This window comes from Xiphias gladius, chromosome 19 (genome assembly GCF_016859285.1).
Source record: "Xiphias gladius isolate SHS-SW01 ecotype Sanya breed wild chromosome 19, ASM1685928v1, whole genome shotgun sequence".
In the NCBI taxonomy this organism is placed as follows: domain Eukaryota; kingdom Metazoa; phylum Chordata; class Actinopteri; order Istiophoriformes; family Xiphiidae; genus Xiphias; species Xiphias gladius.
Genome location: NC_053418.1, coordinates 13168240 through 13187127, shown reverse-complemented (window position 1 = coordinate 13187127; position 18888 = coordinate 13168240). Strand labels below are relative to the sequence as shown.

Genomic DNA, 18888 nt, shown 5'->3' with positions numbered 1-18888 from the left:
TTTAAAAAAAAAAAAAAAAGGTACTTTTTGGTTACACTGACTTTTTGTTGTGGTAGGAACTATGACCAAAAGGACCACAATCAGAATCAGGGGCCCGGTTCACAAAGACTTTTGACAACCAGTTTTTACAGGCAGATCGAAATGGAGGCAGCATCAAAAAATGACTGTCATTTGCAAATTGCGGATAAATCTGCACGTCCTGCGGGGCTCTCACACACTCATTCATGGGTCATAAGTGTGGAACTGATTTCTATTAGTTGAACTTGTCAAAACAAGGGAGAGGAAATGATTCTGTTGCAAATCACAACATGATGATCCCGCAGAATGTGAAAGATGTGCAAGTACAGACATTAAAACACTACATAATGAATCACAGTAGTCTGACTTGGCTTTAAATGAAACAGTCTTTATTAAGTAACTTTAATATCAGAAAAATAAAACTCTTAAATTCTCTTTACAGCAAATATATAATATCAGTGCTTTGGCCGCAATAACTTAAAAGGCCGTTATAAAATATAGTCTGCTTTTAAACTCCTGACTCAATTTGAAGAATTTATATGCCATAAGACTCCCCCCACATATACATAACAAAAGTGTAGTAAAATTAGCAAATACTTTGAACTGTTGGTACAGCTTAACAATATATGTATTTATATGTAGATAATCTAAAATACATTTTACAGTATATCGTTCTTAATTTGGTGGTGCACAGACATGACAGGCAGCTTGAATCCTTGGCCTTTTTACAGTTGCAGTGTGACGTTTTACATTGGCGGTACATTATGAAGACATGCTCGTGTTGCACATTCCATTAGGTTAAACGGCAGCTATCAATACTATTATCATCAATACTGTAAACTAAGAACTAGACTACAAGCTGATAGCATTGACACTCTCTTGCAACAGATCTGGGTTTCCAACTCTTCATTCACTTAATCGCTCAGAGAAAATTTTAAAAAATAATAAAATAAAAAAACTTATTGTAAACATTTTAATATAGATATATTTATGTATATATATATATATATATATATATGAAATGTAACAAAAAATAAGTTCTGTGTATTTATCAGTCATTAACAGTAATAATATATAATACACAAAAATGTCAATAGATTCATGTCAAACTGAGGGCCGACAGTGTATTGCATTCCCTCAGAGAGAGAAAGAGAGCAAAGAGAGAGATCGACCCTTCAAGCTGAGAGAAGTAAAATAAAAGGACGGATAGAAGACTCGCAGAAGCAGATAGGTTTTTTTTTTGCACTTTTGGGACTCATTTGGTTCCATTTCCCCAAGAGAGCTCAATCATCCATGATGATGTTTTTAAGAAAAAAAGAAAAACAAACAAAAAAAAAACAGCTAAGCAATGAAATAACTCCCAAATACTGTTTACAGCTGGAATGCTAGACGGGCTGCGGTCCAAAGTCCACACAGTAAAGCAACAGTATTGACCTTATGTAGTGTCGGCACAGTCCAAAATGAAATCATTCCAGCTGCTTCCCCTTTGAAATGTCCATCAACTCATTCAATCCTGTAAAATAAAGTCTAGAGAAACACTGGTGTTTAAAGCTAAGATTTGAGATGATTTCCACCAATTTTTACCTTTTCTTCACTTTTCAGGGAGAGGAGTGGACAGATGCACACGTTGGTGGGTGGGGGGGGGTGAGGGTGGGGCCAAAAAAACCAAAACAAAAGTCTGCATGTGTTTGGTGTCCCAACTTCTCAATAGTGTGATAAGGTATGGGGAAGGCTGTGCTTCATTGGGCACAGGACAACAGCAAGGGAGCTGATGAAACATGAGAAGTGTGTGTACCATTAAAACATCTCATCAGTGCATTAAAGCAGGTAATGAAGTTTAACCCCGACTGAAATGTAGTTTAAAAAAAACAAAAAAATGAAGGGACGTCTATCTACAAGTTTAAGTCCAAGATTGTTTGAGCTCTGTAAATAAAACCAGAGGAGTTTAAATTATTAAGTGCTTCTTTCAGAAGTAAACATACTGAGACTTTGCATAGGCCTGGTAGACAAAACATGGGCTTAAATAAAAACAGAGTAAAGTGATATGGGGGGGGCTGCCATTTCAATTCTGCATCCCAATGGAATTTTTTTGCTGACTGCTTACCAACATAGACATAAAATGTCTGTAACGAGATGGTCACAGGGTGGAGCCGTCCAAGTGAAAGAATATTCAAGTGAAAGAAAAGGATAGTGTTGAGATGGCTGATACTTCAGCAGCCAGTCTGTACAGTACGGGGATTTGTTCCAGATTACAACTGTCTTCATAGTATAGTTTCATGGAATATCAGCTCTTTTGGCTCACAGGTGAGGATCAAGTATTAAATAGCCATACTTATACCATCTACAAAAGTAACTGCAATACAGGGGAGGAGGAATGTTACCAAAGGTACAAGCTGTGCATATCTTTCCGGCTGAAAACCATATAAGGTTTCCCAATCCAGGATGTAATTGAGATATAAACAAAAAAAAAAAAAAAAAAAAAAAAAAAAAAACACAAAAAGCGGGGAAAAGAAAAAATGAAAATGGGAGTGTTGGGTGTTTAAAAAAAAAAAAAAAAAAAAAAAGAAGATATGGCAGTAGGTGGTAAATACTTGTGAAAGGCTCAACAAAATAAGAAGCAAAAGAAAACATCCCCGTGTTAATATTTGTTCCACCAAGATGCATTTAAGAGATTGAACCTAAACAAATACATTAAGACTTTAGTCTTTCAGCTTGTGTTGTTTCAAGCCAAGATCTGGATTTGTAGATAGTGTTGTCGGTTAATTAGAGGCTTTCCAAAAAGGCCACAAGTTTGTTTTAAGACAGAGCAACACTGTGTGTCCGCTGAACCAGTTGTTTCTTTTTGTTTACTCAGAACAGAATTAGGCACAAGTTTACCGTAAACAGTTTGTTTTTCCTTTTTTTTTTTTTTTTTTTTTTTTCTCTTTTTTTAAATAGAAATTGAAAGCAACGTGGCAATACTGAAGTGGGTGCAACATCCTGGTACTCTACAAAAAGGAGTTACCCACCTGTTGGTTCCAGTCTGGGGGAAGAAAAAAAAAACAAAAAAAAAAAACTAGTGGCAACAGAAGGTTGCCACTGAGGAGTGACAACTTTGCAGGTGTGGGTTTGACCCACTCGATTTAAAAACCCTCTCTGGGTGTGTTTGTATGTGTATCAATATGCTGCTAATATCAGCGATAATCAAAAATTCTGATTTATGATCTTGAGCTTGTAAACATCATCCTGTTTGAAGTAGTACAGATACACTTTACTAGCCTGATAATAATTATGCAAAGTATCGGGGACAGTGGCATTTGCCAGGATAATGTAGCATGTGTACATATCCAGTATACTGTGGTAGGAATTCAAATGCTGTGGTAACAAGGAGCACTCTGTTAATCTATACATATCAATATGTGGGACTCACTATATGTAAACATGCTCACCTCTTCTTTTTTCCTCAGTTTCCTACCATGAGCACAATAATTGAGAGGCAAAGGGGCTGGGCCATATTTCAGCACATAAAAACAACTGTAGCAGCAAAAGTTTTAAAAAACTTTTGAGATGTAGACGAGAAAAACTCTGACCAAAAAGCCAACATTATGCATCTAATAGAGTTCTAATAGAGTTCAAAGAACATTTAAAAAAATAATAATAAAATATAGGTAGACAGAAACTGATAACTAGAAGTTTCAGGGAGAAGAAAATTTAAATCAAAAGTCATGATGAGAAAATATATATATCCCACCCCACCCGATGCTACATAGAGGGCTTCAGACCCTCCCATTGATCAATCAAAAATCAATCAATCAATCAAGGAAGAAGACTTCACAATAGCAGGCACATGAACGGGCTGAAGACCCTAACCCATGCCCTAAATACAGATCATTCCTTATTCACCTATTTTTCCTCACCTTTGTCAACACCAGCTTGGACAAAACCGGGTTGAGGGCACACCTAGACACTGATTCGGGTTCAGTTTTGTAATTTCCCCACACATATTGTGAGTTGGAAGTGTCGGGGACGCTGATCCCTCATCAGCCATCAAGGTAAATGGATTAGAAATCACATGTTGCGGAGCTGAATGGCCTGTGTGACCGGGGACAGGCACACAGGGCACACAGCTTCTGGACCCTGGCATATCTGGGTTGCACAATCTAGACAGAAGAGGTTATGGCCGCAGGGAACCAAGGCAGCGATCACCTGGTTATCCATACAGTGGATACATATCTCCTGTCCTCTCCCTGCTGCTGATCCGAGCCCCGGTCGATAGGAGAGAGAGAATTCAGGAGGGGAAGAGGAAGAGGCAGTGCTTTCGCCGGAAGAGGAGAAGGCCGAGCTGTAAGAGGGCAATCTGTGGGCATCAAGGGTGCCAGCCGAGCCAAAAGGCCCTCGGAGAACACGCTGGGCCTGAGGGTGCTCCAAGGCTTCTGTCCCAGAGAAGGTTGGAGAGAGCCGGGGTGTCCCAGGCTGACTGGTCTGGAGACATTGATGACAACAGTCATTAGAAATATAGCATTTTATATCTTCCCATTTATCACTCAAAACAAATGTTTCTTGATACCATGAATATTAAAAAAGGACCTTAATTTTTTCTTCGTATCAGTAATAACAGTTAAATGTGACATAAAAGCACGTGCATCAGGTAGACTTGTTTTTTACTGATTTTCAGATTACACAATTTATCATTAAAAAATAAAATATTGCTCTTACATGAGACAATCAATTGATGTATCCATAATTGTGACTGTATTACTTCAATTTTCATACCAAACACCCAATGCATATTGTCTACAATAAAGGAGAAACAGGCAAAAGCTCACACCTGAATTGTTTTCAATTGTGGGATGTTTCTTTAATGTCTGCACAGGAGGCCATAACCTGTATGCTCCCGTTGAATTTCACCTACCTGAGACTGAAGAACATCGAAGGCCTGGTGGGGTTGGTGGTCAACAAAGGAGCTCCAGATGTGTGGCTGTGCAGCAGGGTGCGAGGCTTGGGCAGTGGAGATGGTTAACGGGTCAAATCCTGAGGAGGAGCCTCCACCCCCCAGGCTGACCAGCTCCTCAGACCCCACAGGAAGAAGGCTCTCGCCAAACCATAAAGTTGTACTGCCAGCATTACTGTTATTGTTGTTGTTGGCATTGGCATTAAACGGAGAGGTTGGGTTGAAATCTGCCATTCGGTTACCATTCCCGCTGCCGTAGAAAGAATCAGCTGAGCTGGAGCCACTGCCCAGGGAACTGGAGCTGTCGTTGCAGTAGTTGGAAGACATCCTGACACCACTGTTAATATTGCTATTGATTCGCTGAGTACCGTTGATGCTCATTGGCAGCATGCCACCACCACGACCCGGTGATGATGCAGCTGCATGAAGCCAGCCAGCCTCCCCCAACCCAACTGGTGTTGCAGAACTCTCAAAGCTGACGTCTGTCCCATTGAATTGAAAGTCATTGTTGTCGACACCTGGAGCCTCGATACCCCCACACGTTCCAGTGCGGAGGGCAATGTGTGCCTCTATCTCTTCCCTCGCCCGATCCACGTTCTCTGGCATCCCAGTGACCTCAAACACAGGCTCTTTGTCTCGACTCGGCGTCACGATGTAGGTGTGGGTCTGTTGCTGAATCCGTTTGATGGTTGCCCCTGAAAGATATGACCAGACCGAGATCCTTATACTTAAACGATTGTCAGTTGAACATTAAGTTTATAAAGCTGCTCTTGTCACACAGCTACATCAATGTCACAAGTGCAACATTAACATTAATTTGACACATGAAATGAGTGACCATTCCTGAAAAATATACATCTGACCATTTAAAAAAAAAAAAAAAACACACACACAGAAGAGAAAATAGTTAAGTGTCAAAAATAAAAATAAAATAAATAAAAAAATTACAGGTTGGGCCATTTTGTCAACAAGATTACAAAGTAGTTGTTTTTTCTAACAAAATCTGCGCAATAATTATAGCACTATCATGCAGGATGTGCTGGCAACTCTGCTGACTATAAGATGTACCACCCAACCACAACACTGTCTACTGTAGGAATCTTTTTAAAAAAGGTCAATACTACATGTGTGTTAGAATATTTCAGATTAGATTTATTTGCCATTTGCACAGCTAAAGGACAGTGCAGGTACATACATTGGAGTAGTTATGCGTGTCTCAGTCAGCTTTGTTAAAAAAAATAAATTAAAAAAAATCCACACTACACACAAGTTTAAAACCAAATTAAAATTACTGCACAAGACAAATACACACTATACATACATACAAATTGAGTTTAATAAATTTTTTAAAAATTACTTCACACAAGAAGGAAGATAGATAAAATTCCTGCCTGTAAATAAAGGGCTGGGGAAAACCTCTGTATAACATAGATAAAGGTAAGCCAGGAGAGAAAGAGAGGGGGGTGGGGTATTTAAATACAAAAATACGGTCTGTAGGGTGTGCGTTTGTCCATGGTGTGGATAAAGTAGGGGATTTGGTATTTCCTTCCAGCCCTAAAGTCCTTAGTAAATCTGACAGTGGCTGGAAAAACGATTGTAGACGCATGCCTCGTGAGTAGTGATGCTTTCTGGTCTGTGGCGTCTCAAGTTTCCTGATTTCTTCCACCTGAATAGAGAGAGAACTTCATGATGTGAGTCATTGAGGATACTCTGCGCTTTTGTCCTGCAGCGTTGTGTGTAGTGTCCACGAAGGGAAGGTCATAGCCAATGATTCTTTCTGCAGTCTTGATGACCCCTTGATTCTCTCTCAGCCTGGGTGGTGTTGACAAACCACACAGTCATGCCGCTGGTGAAACTGCTCTCAATGAGTCCTTTGTAGGCCTGGGTTAGGTGCTGACGGCTGAGTCAAGCCTTCTTCAGCAGTCTGATGAAGTAAGCTGTTGATGTGCTTTCTTCACTGTGGACAGTGTTTTTGGCCTAGCGCTGTCAAAATTGGCTAAAAATGACTTTCAATCATTCCTTCCAAAAAAAAAAATAAAATAAAATAAGTTTGAACCATTTGAATATCTATTTTTGTGCTTTATGTCTAAAAACAGGGCAAATGCAACAAAAAACATAACTACTTGGGTGCAAACTTTCGAGATGTGCCCTCGGGTTACTAGTGCTGGAATGGTAGGCTAACTGTAGCCTACATACAACTTTATCTCGAGGTTCCACAATTTTGCTGTCTGACAAAAATTTCCAAATGGGGCTTTTTAGATTGCTCAGAGTCAAAATCTTCCCTGTGGCCGAGTTGGCTTGTGAACTCTCTGCCATTATTACCACACAGTTGTTGAATTATTCACTCATGTCAGCTTGACCTATAATTCATTTTCAATCAGTGAAAGTGACGTTGTGCGACCCCTGTCAGTTATGTAGCCCATTCAGTGCAACGGCCCAGGCCTGCATGAGAACTTGCAAGGCAGACAGCTGCAGTAGTGGTTCCCCTTTGCTGATTGTGAGCTCAGCAGTGACCTTATTTCCCATCCTCACCACCTGCGGTCTGTGTCTAAGTAAATCCAAAATCCAGCTACAGGTGGGTGCTGGCACTCAAAGGTCTGCCAGCTTCACAATCATCTTCATTGGTTGGATGGTGTTGGAGGCAGAGCTGTAATCCAGAAAGAGCATGCATGCATATGTTCTGTTAGTGTCCAATTCTTCCAGTGTAGAGTAAAGTGCCATGGCCACTGTCTTGTCCACTGATCTGTTTGGGCGGTAGGCAAACTGTAGGGGATCCACCGTATCTGGAACCACAGATGATGGATTGGAGAAACAGCTTTTCTAGGCACTTCATGGCAACCAATACGAGTGCCATCGGCCTAAAGTCATTGTACATGTGTGGGTTTTTTTTTTAATAAAAAGGGATCGGTACTATAGCGGAGGACTTGAAGGGCCGTGGGACTGCAGCCTGTGTAAGAGGGGCATTAAAGATGTCTGTGTTCAGCACAGGTCTTCAGGACTCTGACACTGCATCAGGTCCTACTGCTTTGCTTGGGGTTACCTGCTTCAGAGCCCTGAGAACATGTGCGTGCATGTGTGTCACCTGGAGTACAATTTCCTCAAGGTTAAAGGGGAATTTTGAGAAGGTGCCTCTGTTCAGTCTGTCAAATCTGGCATAGAAGCAGTTGATGTTGTCTGGTAGGATGGTGTCTCGGGTCTCGTTCCTGTTGGTGTTTCTCCTGTAGTTAGTGAGAGATTGGATTCCCTGCCACATACTACATGTTATCCAAGCAGCAGCGCTTAAGTTTTTGGGAATATGCCCTTTTTGCAGCTCTGATGGAGTTCTGTAGCTCATATCGGGTCCCCATTATACTCTATAATGTCCCCTGACTTGAAAGCTTCGAACTGTTTCCTGATATTCACACATATATCCACGCTGATCCACGGCTTTTGATTGGGAAAACCACAAACCGCTCCAGAAGGGGGACAGATGGAAGTGTACCAGTTAATACAAGTACAGTCAGTCTATATGTACTTGTGAACGCACAGTACACAGCACTAAGTATAATGCACTGCTGTTCTCTTGGTAAAAAAAAAAAAAAAACAAGGTCTACACTTTAAAATAACTTATTCCACATCCTCAGAACAGGACTGGGATATTACACCTTTATCGGTACACCAGGACTGTTTGACAAGTATTGCTTCCCCCATGGGATCTGTCTGTGGGGGGGGGGGCCTAAACATAGCACAGAACAGTCCTGAATTTACCTTTGTGTAACTATCCGACTGAAAAGGTCATCCATTTTTCTATCAAGAGACCGGACGTTGGCAGAAAGTATGACCGGGAGGGTTAGCCTATCTCTGCTAACCAGGAGTCAGCCAGAGTCTCCGCTAGGCACCTCCTTGCCTGCAACGGTCCTGTGACGGCCTCTGGTTGCCAGGAAAGCCCCCTTTTGCGGCCAGGCTCACCATCACTCCAGCATGGCAACGAAGCTACGTGAATTAGTCAAGCACACTATCCTCTGTGACCCTGTTCCCCTAGTTGTTTAGAAGTCGCCTGATCATACTTAACATGAGCACTCATCTATTGCAAGATGTCGCACACACTGGAGCGCCACCTTGTATGTTTGTAGAAGAATGGATGTGTTACATTTCCTTTATACATAAGGCTTCCATTAAAAAAAAAAAAAAAAAAAAAAAAAACAAAACATAAAAACAAATCTTACAGTCCATTCGCAAAATTAATATGCCACAATTAACAGGCAAGTAACAGACACTGTATTTCAATGCTTGCAAACACTGAATACTGAATATTAAAATTCCACAATGCCTCTTGATTGTGTGTGTGTGTGTGTGTGTGTGTGTGTGTGTGTGTGTGTGTGTGTTGTTGTTACCTCACCCCCTCAAGTCTAATGGCACATGGTTGAGAACCAATGCAGTGCAATTAACAAATCAATCCGAGGGTTTACTGACACTGAGGTGGTAATGTCAACAGGGCAATGGGTTAAAGACTGAGAGCAAAATATAACCTTCTCGGGTAGAGATGAGCATATTAAAATTCTTTCAGAAGCTGTTAGCAACTTTAGACACACTAGGCAATCCAATAGACAGCTCAAAATTTCCTTTACATGCTCAGAAAGAAACAAAAAAGCGCTTATGTATGGCGTATTACAGTATTGTGGATCAAAAGAGAAACAAAAGAGCATTGCATTCACAATAAAAATGAAATATCAACAAATGGGAGTGGACTTTTTCTATTCCCCAAACCTTAAATTTAAACTCACTTTAAATATATTGCCATATTGTAAATACTCATACCGTTCCTTACATTGTGTAAAACAAATCTAAAAACTTAATACAACTTCCAAATACAGTTTTGCTGTGCATGTTGAGCCTGATTTCACCAGCACCTTAATCAGATTAATGAAGTTGTGAGACTTATGAAACAGATAATTTGTCTTATATTACAATTCGTCTTAGGGTTATGATGGGGCACACCTATCCATACTTGTGCTTGCTAGTATTGTTCAAACTTCTTGTTTTCCCATTTACTTTAAAAAAAAAAAAAAAAAAAAAAAAAAAAAATCACTATTAAAACACATTCCAAAGCAGAAATCTTATGATCGCTCTGTATAACAGGACGTCCGGCAACTGGAGCAAACAACGTTTATCTAAACACAGAATGAACTAAAGACCCACCTTTGGGACCCACAACCAGCCCAACAACACGATACGGTACCCGCACCTGTAGGGTTGAAATGACACAGTAACTATACACACTTTAAATGATAAGCACAACCAAAAACATAAAACGCACTGTGCTTGGATGGTAACATACACAACACTTAATGTGATTCACTTTATAAGAATGTCGGTCATGCCTTTAACACTGAACAACATTTTGACTCAAAATCACTTGCTTGCTGACCTGAATGGTCGTCTGTCCAGGTAGAATGGGGGTCCCTGGACCGGTAACAGCAGACAGAGGGCCTGTCTTGTTTCGAGAGGCTCTGATGAGGGAGAAGTGCTCAGCTGCAGATAGGATCTCCCTCTTAGCCATGGCCACATCTTCTTTGCGCCCTGTCACAACAAAGACAGGCTGCTCGCCTCTCACTGGTGTCTTGATGTAGGTGTTGGTCTTGGCTCGAAGAGCCTTAATCTTACATCCTGTCAGAGGCAAGTTAAAGAGATACAAAGAAACACAGGGGAAAGTTGTATTATTTCCAGTTTAAAATTTACCACATCACATACACATAATATGAAACTTTGATACTCAATACCTCCAAATTGAATTAATAAAAGATCATTGCCAATGCAATTTAAATTCAAATTTCCAGTCACTAATGCCATTTCGAAAGTTGCATAGCTTATAAATTAAATATTCCATTCAGCTGTGGTTGAGAGTCCAACATCATTACCAGAGCCATTTCCTGTTGTTGTCAACATTGCAGGCTGTGCACCCTCCCCCAACTGCTCTGAAACACGACATTATAACACTCTCCCAATTCTACACCATTGAATTATGTGAAGTTCATGTCCAAGACCAGATAAAGGCGTTGGATATCTAAGAAAGGCCAGTCGTGTTTAGTTGAACTCAGACGTCTTGAGTATGTCAGCTGCTACAGCTGATGTGGCAAAGCAATGGTGACCACCACACTGCTCTTCACGTTCCCCTCAGACACAAAGCCAAGTCTGGTTTAGCACGACAAGGCACGGATGAGGACAGGCTCACTGTCAGCGAAGCACAGACAAAACATCTGTACTATAGACGAGCTGTCAAAGCGAGAGGAACCACCAGAGGGGCCCGCTGGTTGATATAAAACTTGCGATGTAAACTTTTGTTGAGGGGTGTTGGGCGAGGGTGGTGTTGACCCAGTTAGGAGGAACGCTAAGCTAGCTGGTTTCATGCTAACGTTAACTGTTGTAGCTGAAAATGCTAAATGATAGTTTGAGCATAGTTAAGTAATGAAAAACGATCTGTCATTAAACAAACCCGCCAGATGTCCTATATGAAAATATTTTAACTTATTAAAACGAATATGTAAAATAGCGGGCACTCGTTAATGCTCCTGCGAGTGACAACAATAAGTTACCAGTTAGCTAACGTTAGTTCTCACAAAATAAGCTCCAATTTAGCAACATGTTTTGTCGTAACTTTTCCTTTTCTTAATATTCTAACATTATCTCGTAATCATTTAATTTGTTTAATAAATTTCTGCCCCGCTTTTACTCTCTTTTAGATCTTACTTTGCATACTTTACTGCGGTCTGAGCTGTCTTCCCACCAAGTTTCGTCCCAACTCCATTTGCAACTTTAGCTAATGTATCCAAACAAAATCATGCGACACAAAATAACGTCTTACCCTGCCTGCCCACAATCTCCGCTACGTGCTCGGAGCTCGGCACGGCCACACACTCGGTCGTGTTTACGCTCTTTCGCCGAGTTAAGAGTGAAGGTTCGGCCTCGTAGCTCGACTCCGCGTACACGCCGGACGGCAGCATCGCCATGCTGCTAGCCGGGGGTAGGGCGCTGCCGCTGACCCCGGTATCATCCTGCTCGTCTCCGTTGTACAACAAAACCGTCTCGACGTGCGGCTGCTCCATGCGGGACGGCATCACGGAGCCACCAGGCCCCGACGGGAGGTGTTGGTGGCGGTGGGCCTGCGCTAGCAACGAGCCACCGGTGCAAACCGAGGAGTCGACGGCAGCTCCAACCTCCGGCTCTTCGTCCTCGAGCGGCAACGTTGTGTTGACTTCATCGCCAGAGGGCGGCCGATGCAGAGGCAGGGGCTTCAAGTCTAGCACCGTACCAAGGAGGCTGAAGTGAGAAACCGGGGGGAGCTGGTGGAGGTGGTGGTGGTGGTGGTGGTGGTGGTGGAAGGAGAGGCATTCATCTCCTTGTTCGGGGGTCTGGCTCTGGGTGCCTTGGTGCTCTTCAAGGCCCATACCGGCGAAAGCGTGCACTAGCGGCGGTGGGACCTCGGACTCTCCCTCGTCGGCCTCCAGCAAAGACGTGCTACTGGGCATGATGCAGAAGTTTTATAATATTGCCGTTAAACAGAAATCGATGGTAATAACGAATCAAATTTGTTTTGGTTTACAAAAAAATAAAAAGCGACCAGCGCCTCTTGGTTTAAATGTGTGGCTTTTGTTTTGCCTTTCCAGCTCCCCATGTAGCCCTCCCTATACTGTGATCTCGCATTGCTTTTTCACGCGAGACTTTAGCCGGTTTTATACAGCCTGTTCACGGCGGGAATGTTGCGCCTTTATGCCGCCTCGCCGTCCTGTATAAAACGAACGAACACGGAAGAGGGTGCGGTGAGTGGGCCGAATCAGAGCCGACTCGACTTCTGTGGAAGAGGGCGAGCCGACGCCGTCATGCCGATACAGTATCTGAAAGTACACACTGGGGTGGCACTGTGGCGGCTTTGTTTGGTTCAATGTAAACAAAAAAAAGCCGGCATAAAGACGGGTCTTTTCTGTTTCTAAGGAGCTTGTGTTTTGGGATCAGGCGTGTATTTAAAAGCGTCAACAATACACACTCAGAGCGCATCGTGCAGGGACGGAGTGCCATGAGAATAATTTATTATAGCATATTAATACATCTGGAGGTATCATGCGTTACAAACCCCAATGCACTGGGGGAGTAAATTCATTGACGCCTAAGAACAGAGCTATTGTGACATTTACACTAGAAGAAGTCACTTAAGATTGGGGGCATATATTAGTTTGACCTCTTGCCAACTACCACGGTTGTATGGTTAGGCCATAGGGAGCGTCCAAAGATGCTGGTCCTCTAATTCCAACAAGAAACTAATTTGAAAACAACTAGCAACTGAGTAACGCCATAACTTTACACAAACGGAAAGAGGCTGGAATACACCAGTATCTGCACAGTAAATCAGCTCTATCCTTGGGTGTTTGATAGATTCCATGGAAGAGTTGAGATAGAAAATTATGTTTTGCCCACTACTGCAGGTCTTGTGCCGCTGCTTCTGGGAGGCACTGTTCTCAGTTGTCCACTATAATCCCAGAGCACACAGTGAGTCAGTCACTTAATAAGGGTTAACGTTGGATATTTTGCCACTGTACCCAGGGATGCAGCAGATAGAGGAATAGTAGCACGAAGTACCCAGGGGAGAGGCCTCAATAGCCTGGAAGTAAAAGTTTGTTTTTATCTGCAACTGTGAAATTGTATTTTATTAGCATTATGAGTAAACTATCACTGTTTTTTTGGATAAATTGTTTGACAGACCTTTTCCCGTACCTCTGTACATCTCATACAATGATTTAGTCCACTTCTGCGGTATCAGGCAACAAAAAGGGGGAAAAAAAAGTTAGGAGCGAGAAAAAAAAAAACAATAGGGAAAGCAGTTGTTGACAAATTTGTTCTGAAAGAAATAATTTTTTGAACACAACATGTCAGCAGCGTTTCAGAATGGTTTAATATTGTCTTTTAAAAAAAAAATGAAATACAGGAATCCTTTCTCAGGGTAGGAGCTACAGTAAGCTGGTTCTCCGTCCCTGAAATATGCTGAGATTTCAGATTTTTCAGACTTTCACTACATATGCATGTGTTTACTTGTTAATTCAGTTATTCGTTCAAGTGTGAAATTTGATGTATTAATGGGGGGACGAGGCCCCAATGGAGCTGTATATGTACAGGCCCAAATTGTTGTGCTACACCACTAATTGTACTACAGACGTCCTGTGGCCATTATCCTCAGTATCTTGCAAACAGATTTCGTTAGAATATAGAAACTACACGAAGACCCTTTCTTTCTCATAGCCACAAACATCTCATGTCTCCAATTGAACCATCAGTTCTTTGGAGTACATGCCTTTATATAGATGTCATAAATCCAATACAAACAGTGGTCCTTACATTTCCAAGACATTGCGTCATAACCCGAGGCTATATAATGAATGATGGTGACTATTATTCTGGACTTCTGCAACAGTCAGAACTATGATCATTTTGTTGATTCAAATGGGTTTCCAAAATACCCGCCTTATATTTAAGCGTATGGTGTCGCTTAAACTGCCTAAAACAAAAATAATTTTCAGGTGTAGTATTACACCTCATGTATCAGCCACGTTGGAGTATATTGCAAAGAGAGACATACGCTTCCCAACTATGTGGACGTGGCCCACGTGATCTAAAAATACCCCTCCTCTTTTATATTTGACCAATGAGAGAGCGAGCAGGGGGCGGGCTTTTACAGATGACAGCCAATGCCGTGACACGCTTGTGATACGTTACTTAGAAGTAGTCGCATCCGGGTGAGCGTTTGAGGTTAGTAGCTAATGCTGACTGAGACAAAATAATGAATTAAGAAATTTTAATATTTGAATTTACTTGGTAACTTGTATGACCACGAATGCACACAGAATGTACGAATACACTAGCTATAGGAAAATGTTACAAATACCAAGGGGCTTTTTGTCTTTAAAATATAGCGATAGGATAGCCAGCTAGCTAGTTAGCTTTAGCTAACAACTTGTCGCGGATAGCAATATCCGAGTTTGCTTTGTCACCATTTTTATCTTTTAACCATCCTTAGTTTCGATTTCAATTTTATGTATGATCATGTTTATTTCGACAGGTCCGCTCAGGTTTTTTATTTTGAAGCTGTTGGCTCTTAGTCTTCAGGATGTACGGATCCTTTCGGACGCTGCTGCAGGTGCTGTGGGCCCAGCTGCTCTGGGGGTGGGTGCTTGGCTCCGAGCTAACATTTGAGCTGCCAGACAACGCTAAGCAGTGTTTCTACGAGGACATCATCATCGGCACTAAGTGTACACTGGAGTTTCAGGTGCGTAGGTCTTCTTTTCTTACTAATCGTCTTGAAAGAACAATATCAGGCTTCAAAGATTAACGCCCTAAGCCTAGGAACAACTTAATATCTTTTACACACGCATGACTTGTTGTCTGTTTTTCCCACAGTATTTATTGTTGGTCACATTAAGTACATCTGGCATAAATACTACTACTACTACTGCTACTACAACTAGTTTATGCATTAGGTATCCGGATGCTCAATGCATAAACTGTTGTTAGCCTACACAGGGAGATTTTGTCCACACAAATGAAATTTCTGTCTCTATGGGTAACATCATCTAGATCTGAATGTTGCACTAGTACTAGTACATTTTGAGGCAAATATTAAAATTGGCTGAGCCTTAAGCTTTCCTTAGATTTGTCTTTATTTAAACTAGATAGTAGCAGACGGCCACAGGCCACTGTGTTGTCCTATCGCTGAGTGATAATTCATTATTAATTATAATGTTTATAGTCTCGTCATAAATTGTATTGTGACATAATTATATTGATATATCATTATCCAGTTTCCATGTCTAAATATGACCAAAATCTGTCACAGCTTGAGATATTAAATACTCAAGAACATATATTTTTAGAAAGTGATATGATTTGTGTTCTAGTAAAATATTTGACATGTTACATTTCACTTTTTTGGATGTAGTCATGGTATGAGTTTCGTCCATATTTTCTAGCCCTCTTCTTTGTCAGTTTACTGCTTGACAGAGTGTATAATGTAAAAATATCGTCATTATGATACAGAATAAATGGTAGTTCTGTCGTTTTCCAGGTGGTGACTGGTGGCCATTATGATGTGGACTGTCGTTTGGAGGACCCAGAGGGCAATACACTCTATAAGGAGATGAAGAAGCAATATGACAGCTTTACCTTCACAGCATCCAGGAATGGCACCTATAAGTTTTGCTTCAGTAATGAGTTCTCCACCTTCACGCACAAGACTGTTTATTTTGACTTCCAGGTTGGCGATGATCCTCCACTCTTTCCCAATGAGAACAGAGTCACTGCTCTCACCCAGGTGAGTTTGAGTTTGCGTGTGCGTGTGCCCGTGTGTCTAGACATGCACACTATATGTTTACATGTTTGTGTGTGAGGGAGGGAATGTAACACTTTACGTAACACTGACTCTGTCTCTGACATTTTTTTTTATTTTACCTAATGGAGAAACTACAGACTCATTTTCCAGACAGCATGTGGTGCGCCATGATTAACTTTTCCACATCTCTCACTCATTTGCTTTCATGGCACCTGTTAGGGCAGGACAACGTAAATATTTTTGTTTTCAGTCGGTCCATGTTTTTTTGTGAACCGATGCAATTCCCAACATTAGCTCCACCCAACTTTGACTTTAAAGAGGTTTAACCTGTCTCAAGGACTGAGACACCTGTCTGGGTGTGCTTGGCACTAGTTAGTAATCTTCTGTCATTGTATATACTAGCATCCAGAGTTTTAACCAGGATGGACATGATTTTATTTAGCACCCACAGTGTCATGTCGAGTCCACATCTGTCAATATTTTATTACCTGCGGTTGTTACAGATTTTATTACTATCATCACAATCTATAATCTTTTATTATGCACATTACGTTTGGACCAAAGTATCTTTGCTGTTGGTAGAACAATAGATGAAGCAACCAATAAATTTAATGTTTTTGATCCAAAAACTAACTACACACTCGATTCCAAACTTAAATGTATGTCTCTTAATTTTACAAGTTGTAGGATGTTTTAACATTGGAGTTCTATTGCTCTCTGAGTGCCCTCTAGTTTATGAATCAAAGTAGTCTCTAAAATTGTCTTGTTATTAGTTGGTCAGCCATTAATTTCCAGCAACAGTCTAAATATCTAACACTGGTCTTGGCTTCTTTTTTTTTTTTTTTTTTTTTCTTTCATATAACCATTTCCAGATGGAATCAGCCTGCGTGTCCATCCATGAGGCCCTTAAGTCAGTCATCGACTACCAAACACATTTCCGCCTCCGTGAGGCTCAGGGACGCAGTCGGGCAGAGGACCTCAACACCCGTGTTGCGTTCTGGTCCATCGGAGAAGCCATTATTCTTCTGGTGGTCAGCATCAGCCAGGTGGTCCTGCTGAGAAGCTTCTTCTCTGACAAGAAGACCACTACGACTCGTGTCGGATCATAACAGTCTCTGAAATGTGGGATCTGATTCATCACTTTCTTTATCTTTACATGGGCTTGTGTGCTTAGAGTTGGTTAGAACAGCAGTGCCGATCTGAAATTGGATCATATCACACTGCCGGGTCATACAATCTGACATGTCATCCACATTCAGCACTGCTGTTCTTAGAAACTTTATGCATGTGAGACTGGAGCAAAAAAGATTAGGTGTTTAAAATGTTTTTTAGGGGTTTAAGAAAAAACCTGAAGAAAGCCTAGGTTGTGTTGCTTGTAACTATCTGTATTTGAGGCAGTTCAAGCAGCTGGTCACGTACTTTAAGCAAATCTTACAAACTTTGAATATTTGAAATAATTTCTTAATGTGTTGTTATATTATTTGTATCCTTTTCTGCCCCATCATCCCATACCCCTCTCCCCATGAACTGTTCCATTTTTCAGCCAAAACTGTGCACTGAAATAACCAAGGGAGTGGAAGTTGTAACTAAATGTACTCGATGGTCGGTCTCATAATGTAAGGTTTCTGTGGATTTCTTTTCTTATCTGCAGAGCATTGTGTCTCTATAACCACACTAGCAAGGCAAAGGTTGCATTTGGTTATGAAAAAAATCTGTTTAATTTTTTTGTTTGTTATTAAAACTCACTGTATTTAGTGAGAGAGACTAGATATTGTGTTTGCTTTTATCAGCTTTTTTATTTTAGATGAGCTATTTGAAGGGACATGCTGTACATAAAGTAAGCCATCCTTTAATTTAATATCAGCTTGAAACAGTCGAACAAAAGTTTGTATTTGGGTTGAGCGATTGATGGTCTCCCTTTAGTGACTGCGGTCCCCAACTCTTAAAAAACAATTTTTTTACACATCAGTCTAAAGTAATGCTTCAGTTTGACCACACCTAGGTGAATACCTAAACATGTTATAATTACTGGTAGGAATTTCTTTATTAAATTCTATGTGACTCACTGTGGGGGGAAACCCTAATATTATTCTTGTTTGGAAATTACATTACATTTTGTGTGTTAAGTGGCAACACCAACAGGTTTAAGTGCACCAACCTGTTATAAAAACTTTGTCTTCCACCGGTTCCCTCACAATGTTATATCTAGTGCTGTCTTTGCTGTTTTAAGTGCAACAACTTATTTATCTTGCGGGCTGATATCTTCCTCTTCATTTTATAAAGTACTGTTGTAAAATTCATCTTATTTTGAAAAATACTTCTTAAATATAATATAATTGTAGTAATTTTGAGTTGTAGTTTTAATCAGAAATAATTTCCCCTCACCAACTACACAATTCTTTTCCAAAAAGAAACGGGGAGAAAGACTTGAACAGAGTAAATGTAATTATTAACACTGTTATTTGTTAGTTTTTCATCTGATTCAATTAGCAATATTAGAAAAATTCTGAAGATGCATGTTTCAAGTTTCTTAAGATTTTCATTAAACATTTAAGCCTGCAGGAAGGGCAACATGTGGTAGTTGCAAACT

At 40.9% G+C, this 18888-nt stretch overlaps 2 protein-coding genes across 4 annotated transcripts; one reads left to right on the top strand and one right to left on the bottom strand.

Annotated features, from left to right (window-relative positions):
• Positions 1–2605: 2605 nt before the first annotated feature.
• Positions 2606–12661, bottom strand: LOC120805596 (RNA-binding protein MEX3B-like). The gene is made up of 5 exons (XM_040155968.1): positions 11790–12661; positions 10356–10594; positions 10127–10172; positions 4910–5643; positions 2606–4479 (listed from the first exon to the last, which is right to left on the bottom strand). Exons 1-5 carry the CDS (start codon positions 12451–12453, stop codon positions 4066–4068), a joined length of 2097 nt encoding a protein of 698 aa, XP_040011902.1. The 5' UTR covers positions 12454–12661; the 3' UTR covers positions 2606–4065.
• A 1980-nt stretch (positions 12662–14641) lies between these two features.
• Positions 14642–18888, top strand: tmed7 (transmembrane p24 trafficking protein 7). 3 transcript variants are annotated; one of them, XM_040156227.1, is made up of 4 exons: positions 14642–14722; positions 15033–15239; positions 16035–16280; positions 17171–18888. In XM_040156227.1, exons 2-4 carry the CDS (start codon positions 15081–15083, stop codon positions 17405–17407), a joined length of 642 nt encoding a protein of 213 aa, XP_040012161.1. In that variant the 5' UTR covers positions 14642–14722; positions 15033–15080; the 3' UTR covers positions 17408–18888. The 3 variants fall into 3 exon arrangements, with proteins under 3 accessions (XP_040012161.1, XP_040012162.1, XP_040012160.1); XM_040156228.1 differs by lacking the exon at positions 14642–14722 and adding an exon at positions 14726–14820; XM_040156226.1 differs by lacking the exon at positions 14642–14722 and adding an exon at positions 14728–14820 and having other exon boundaries at positions 15073–15239.

Excerpts from the sequence above, each read along its gene's own strand:
- tmed7 (XM_040156226.1), top strand. Across the intron at positions 15,240-16,034 it reads AGTGTACACTGGAGTTTCAG|GTGGTGACTGGTGGCCATTA; the intron begins GTGCGTAGGTCT and ends GTCGTTTTCCAG. Across the intron at positions 16,281-17,170 it reads GAGTCACTGCTCTCACCCAG|ATGGAATCAGCCTGCGTGTC; the intron begins GTGAGTTTGAGT and ends AACCATTTCCAG.
- LOC120805596 (XM_040155968.1), bottom strand. The coding sequence starts at position 12,453 with ATGCCCAGTAGCACGTCTTTGCTGGAGGCCGACGAGGGAGAGTCCGAG. Across the intron at positions 5,644-10,126 it reads GCTGGTTGTGGGTCCCAAAG|GGGCAACCATCAAACGGATT; the intron begins GTGGGTCTTTAG and ends CATATCTTTCAG. Across the intron at positions 4,480-4,909 it reads TCGATGTTCTTCAGTCTCAG|ACCAGTCAGCCTGGGACACC; the intron begins GTAGGTGAAATT and ends CAATGTCTCCAG.